The sequence below is a fragment of the Apaloderma vittatum genome, unplaced genomic scaffold (genome assembly GCF_000703405.1).
Source record: "Apaloderma vittatum isolate BGI_N311 unplaced genomic scaffold, ASM70340v1 Scaffold44716, whole genome shotgun sequence".
NCBI classification, from domain to species: Eukaryota; Metazoa; Chordata; class Aves; order Trogoniformes; family Trogonidae; genus Apaloderma; species Apaloderma vittatum.
In genome coordinates, this window is record NW_009724213.1 from 1 (window position 1) to 6,311 (window position 6,311).

General features: G+C 41.6%; 1 protein-coding gene across 1 annotated transcript; it reads left to right on the forward strand.

Annotated features, from left to right (window-relative positions):
• Positions 1-2,344: 2,344 nt before the first annotated feature.
• IRX1 (iroquois homeobox 1) lies at positions 2,345-4,400 on the forward strand. The gene is made up of 3 exons (XM_009872374.1): positions 2,345-3,398; positions 3,895-3,967; positions 4,343-4,400. Exons 1-3 carry the CDS (start codon positions 2,345-2,347, stop codon positions 4,398-4,400), a joined length of 1,185 nt encoding a protein of 394 aa, XP_009870676.1.
• Positions 4,401-6,311: the final 1,911 nt, after the last annotated feature.

The following is a 6,311-nucleotide window of genomic DNA, read 5'->3' on the forward strand; positions in this document are numbered from 1 at the left end:
GGGGGCGGCGGGCTCCGTGTGCGAGCGCAGCCTCCATCCGCCCCGTCGGTCCAGACAGGCAAAACTCCTCCGAGTTTTCCTTCTTGGCGGCGAAAGGGCTGAGCAGGGCTCTCGCCTCCGTGCTCTCGGCTTTCCCTAGCAACTCGGCACTTTTTTTTTTTTCCTTCATGTTCTTATTGGTGTCGGTTGTTGACGGGTGATACTGTCGGTCCCCTTGTTTCGGTCGGCTTTCCAGCGCTCTCCTCTTTCCCCCTGGTCCTTTTCTTTGCCGCCCAGTTATGAAAAGCTTCCGTCCGAAAGGCCAAAAGTGCAGTGTCCGTAGGTGGTACGCCCATTTACTTCAAAATGTTAAAACCTTAAAAACGGCCCATTCGTTTCCTGAACTTTTTATACTCTGATTATGGCAAGTATCATAGATCGGATCTGCATCAAGCGAAGGTCTACATCCCATTATATGCATCGGAGCAGAAAGGCGTGTTTGCGTTAACTCTAGAATAAATTGCAGTCAGCCAGATCGTCCTCGGATCTCTCTTTCCCCCCTCTTTTCTTTAGAATGTAATAGTTGAAAAGTGAAATATCTTTTTAAAACTGTTTTTTTTCTCTGGTGTCGTTGGACATTTTCGTTACTAGTATCTCCAAATTTCTCAGCGGCGGTACGCTTAGGTTCCACTTAATATCGAAATGCCCCTCTTTTCTCTTCCCCCAAAACATAAAAGTGTGAATATTTTTAACTGGATGCATGCAAGACAGCTTGTAAGGGTTTTTTTAAATATATATGTGTAGGCAAGTAGGTAGATGCGCTGTTGAACAAGGGTCAGCACCTGAAAACAGTTAATTTTGTGCTACAAACATTTCCTACAAAGGTACTTTTAACAACATGCATTTCCTATTTTTTCTAACCTTGATTTTGGAAATGCAGTAAAAGTTGAGACAGAAGCAATGAGTGATTTACAAATGGCTTCTTCAAAAGAATTCCCAATAGAGATTACACAAAAAAAATATCGTTTCAGCAACAATAACAAAAGACAGCGGAATAAAGGGAGTGCAGAAAGCCCACCCTCTAGCACATTACAAAAATTACATCGAGTTTCTCTTTGTATATAAGCTTTGTCTCTGAAATTAAAATACATGATCCTTTTTAACTGTTCGGCAAAGTTATATTAGTTTCTTCGCTGACATTTCAAAAGAGGTTAATTTTTGAGGCTGACACAAATTTCGCAAGAGTAATGTCAAGAATGTATTTCTGGACTCAGAAAAAAAAAAGGAGGGGGGAAGATTATAATAGAAATAAGCAAGAAAGAAACTAGCTTTAAATACCAGCTATTTAGGAACAGTTCCCTTTCCTACTCGCAAAGTATCTTGGTATTTTATTCCAGTGATTTACCATGACGGTAATATTTTGAAATAAATACTGAAATTCTGAGCATTTAATCAAGAGCTAAAATATTAAGTTAATATCTGGGCAATTTGCGGTAATAATGAGGCCTAATGGGGTTGCTAGAAAGATAAAATGTTATTTACCAAAACACCTGATGGGATAATTTGACTTGCTGTGTTTTACTACTGATGATAAAAAGAATATTGATTGCAAATAAATCACCGTCTCTAAGCGCTTGTAAACAATTTGTGTTTGCTCTGCCCAGATCAAAGTAAAACTTACGCGATAAAGTGTCTGCATATCCATATTCTACAATGCGCGGATCAGTTTTCATTCCAGAGTTTAAAGGCTCTTCTAACAGTTAGAAGTTAATGTTTTGCAACAGAATCTTAGTGTATGATTGGGAGGACGAGAGAGGCGGGGGAGAGTGTTGGTTTGTGTGTGGAAAATCTCTTACATTATAAGTGTCTTCGCACTGAAGTTGTGCATTCATCTGCCCAGTCTTGTCTCATGCCAACTCCTTTTAAAGGCAGATCTGGGGCCAAAGAAGAATGCTCTGCGTGCATTTGTAATATCCTCCTGGATATTTTGCAGATAAATATGACGTTGTGCGCAGACATTAGTTTGTAACTGTGGTGTAGTACCTGCTTTCTCTGCCTGATAATTTCGAGTGCACTATAAATTGTCTTGCCGAGGTGAATGCGAAGTTGCTGCATTTCTATCATTTGATTTGGTCTGCGGAGAAAATACGCATAATGTCTGGCAGAGCCCAGTTTAGCCTCTCTCTTTTCCTTTCCCTGCAACAAGGGGGACCATTTGGGAATACCTCTGTCTGATCTAAACGTGAAGAGCCTGGAGCAGGGAGGGACGAATTTGCCTGTGAAGACCCTTTGCACTGCTCAGAGGCGTATTCCGGCTCCCGGAGTAGCCTATTCAGGTCTGTTAGAGACACTAACGAGATAATTGATGTGCTTTTTCCTCTCCGCTTGTCTGAATGTGTTGCAGGGCTCCCAGTACGAGCTGAAAGATAATCCGGGTGTCCACCCTGCTACCTTTGCTGCCCACACTGCCCCCGGCTATTATCCCTATGGACAGTTCCAGTACGGGGACCCGGGGCGGCCCAAAAATGCCACCCGGGAGAGCACCAGCACCCTCAAGGCCTGGCTCAACGAGCACCGCAAGAACCCCTACCCCACCAAGGGCGAGAAGATTATGCTGGCCATCATCACCAAAATGACCCTCACCCAGGTCTCCACCTGGTTTGCCAATGCCCGCCGGCGGCTCAAGAAGGAGAACAAGGTGACCTGGGGCTCCAGAAGTAAAGACCAAGAAGATGCAAACCTCTTCGGGAGTGACAATGAGGGGGACACTGAGAAGAACGAAGACGATGAGGAAATCGACCTGGAGAGCATAGACATAGACAAAATAGACGAGAACGATGGAGAGCAGAGCAATGAGGAAGAGGAGGAGAAACCCGAGCTCCTGAGACAAAGCAGTGAAGAGGAGCACTTGGAGAAGGAGAAGGATTTGGCACTGTCAGGCTCTGAAGGGCTGAAACCCAAAGATACGCTGGCCATGGTGAAGGAGGCCTCTGACAACAGCACACGAATCATAAGTCCGGGAGGACAGAACAATTTACAGATGCCATCTCACAGCAAACCCAAGATTTGGTCTTTGGCAGAGACAGCAACCAGTCCTGATGGTGCCCTGAAATCTTCTCCCCCTCCGCCCCCTCCTCCCCAGGTTAACCACACTTCTCCACAGATCCAGCACCCCGCTTTTCTCCCTAGCCATGGACTCTACACATGCCAGATTGGCAAATTTCACAACTGGACAAACGGGGCTTTCCTCACTCAGAGTTCCCTGCTAAATGTGAGGTCCTTTTTGGGAGTAAATCATCACCACACTGCTCATCACAATCATCACCTCCAGGCCCAGCAACAACCTTCTGTTTTAACAGCAACCCTGGGAGCCCTAAGCAGTGAAAAACCTTCAGAGAGGACCAGCCCCAAACACATAGGTAATGAATGCATAAGGCATCCAGCTCTCTCTCCACCCCCAGTAAACACTCATGAACCTCTCCTTGAGGAATGGTGTTAGAATCACCCCTGGTGCAACTGATTGCTTTAACCGAGTTACAGTTTACCCTAGAGTTGATTTTGTGTTTTTTTCCTGGAGTAAGCCCATTTCACATGCGCTATTACATTCTCACCCTATACGCCTACCAAAGAAGAGGAGAATGCAGAAACAGCTCTGGGACACACAATCTTTGAGTTTTGCTTTCTTCTGCTTCTTCCTGGCCTTTGTCTCCCAATAATTTCAGTGACAGTCGAAAACGTGGCAAGAAAAGCTTGCATACTCCTTAAGTATTGAAAGTAGATAATGGTGTCTAAATAAGACAGTGTGAGAGAGGTGCATTCTCTGTACACTGTCCAGATTTTTCTTGTTGTTATTCTAAAATGGTTCTCCTGATTTGTTTTGTTTTGTTTTTTTTCCCCTCTTCTGTCTCCTTCCAGAAAGAGAAAATGTATCAAGAACTGATTCCCCACCTCAGCCGCTAAAATCGCCCTTCCAGCCTGTCCGTGACAAGTGAGTTTGTTTGTTTGTTTTCACTGCAGGAATGTTACTTATGTGAAACAGAGTGTTTGAATAATAAAGACTAATTATAACGCCTAATCATCACCATAATAATACATACAGACAAGAACAACACAGAATTTGCTATAATCTTTTAAAAGTCTGTCTAAATTGCAATTGTATATAGACAGCCTGTAACTTTTCTGAAACTTAACAGTCCTCACAGATCTTGTGATAACTACGCAATTGACAATTATTTTTGTGCAATTAACTAATACTAGGATGCTATAGCAATAGACAGGCAATTAATGGAAAAGATCTTTTTTTTTTTTCTGAAAGATTGTTACGTCTTTTTTTTTTTTCCCTTTCTCCCTTCCCCCCCTGCAGCTCTTTGGCTCAGCAAGAGGGAACACCGCGAATTTTAACAGCTCTCCCTTCCGCTTGATTAAATGGTTTGGTGAAAAAAAATATTACAGAGACTGGTATTAAAGACAGAAAAAAAAAAAAAGAAACGATATAAACGACTTCCATCAATCTCTTTTTGCAATAAGATGGTGCAAATCCATAAAAGCGATTACACAAATCTGTAGATGGATCCCTTTCTTCATTGTACCATTTCAGATCGTGTTATTCTAACCATTCTTGGATTATTTGTTTGGTAAATGTTTCCCATGTGTTTGTGTTTTTTTTTTTCTGTATATAGAGTGATTTCAGATTGTAAATAGCGCGTCAGCAAAACTTGTCTAAATCATATATTTTTGTCTAATAAACTAAATGAAATTATGACCTCTCTTCAGGTATGTATTCTGTTGCTGCAGATCTTACACGTATCTATTCAAACATTTATAATTAGTTTTCTAAAAAGTCAAGTGTTTTTTGCCTTTGGGTAACTGAAACTTAAAATACCAAATACAGGCTTTTAATAATTCTTGCAGCTATCGAAAACAAGCTGCGAGCTTCCCTTTTCAGACACAAAAATTTAAGAAGCTGAGCGAAGCTGGTTCTTGAGTAGTAAAATTAGAAGGTTTTTTTTGTTCAATTGTGATGAATCAGACATTTTCTGTAGGACCCATTTTCCGAAAGTAAATAGATCTTATTTCCACTTGCGTTATAAAATACGTTATGGAAAATGAAAGGGACTAGTTTTCTCACAGTTCCCTAGTGTATAATTTTGCTCTCCAAACCGGTTCCTAAATTGGATCAAGAGCTTTAGTGCTTTGGTATACATTCCGACCGAAGCCGAAAAGGATAATAGATTATGGAATGAAATTACTTGTAACGATTTATGCTTTAAATAAACACAGAGGAAATATGACCGTGAAAGACTTTTCCCTGTGAGATTAATCACAATCTTAGCAGGAAAAAAAAACAAACCCCAAAACAAACTACCCCAAGCAAACAAAAAACCAAACCCCCCAAACCAGGCAGCTCTTGCACTTTCCAGAAGTTCTGCGATTCCGATCTGTTGGCTAAAAAGAGGCTGAGAGAAACAATCTATCGGTTTATAAAGGCATTAATCTTCCAAAGACTGTCCGTTAAAATGTGTAATATTTCGAGTGTTTACTTCTTTTTTTCTCCTAAATGAGAACACTAAATGAGCATTGAGGTGCTAATAAGATACCAGATGGTTGTTGATGGTGGAAAATGGAAAGAAGCAGCTGGGAAAGTCATTAAGAAATAATGTGGTGACGCCCTATCCAAACTGAACCAACCTCAAACCAGGACTTGTCGGAAGCAAGACGAGATTTTCGAATAAAATATTAATAAAATCCTTGTCAGAGATCAGAATATTGATCTTGATTTAGCTGCAAGCTCATCTCAAGCAAAGATAGATATCGGTAAACTATCGTTTAGAGATCTGTTGACAAAGGAGGAGAGGATTCTACTTTTTGCGTTTTTCGGATGGGCCAGAGAAGCAGATCAGGCAAAACAGATTTTGTGCAGGATATCTGAAGGACTGTGTCTGAAAAGAGACTCATTTTGACATCCTTTGGTTTCTACCATAGCATTAATTAGTTTGTTTTCTGGCTTTTAGTTGTTTTGTTCGTCCTAAATCACAACAAAAGCCTATATTACAGTTTTAACCAAGTCATAATACCTTAGCTTTCAGTGAAGAAAGGGAAGACGTCTTCTTTTTTTCTTTTTTGTAAAAAAAAAAAAGAAGGAAGAAAGACTTCACGCCTGTGAAACCAAACGGCGCGTCACACCAGTGCTGGTGTAAACCTGATGGAATTGTTTTCCCTTTTCCTATCAGTTCAAAAGAAGTAGCTGCAGCCCCGCACCAGCTGCCCCTCGCTCCCCGCTTACGCCCGCTTCCCAAATTCCCGGCGGGCGGCGCAGCCGGGCCCGAGCAAAC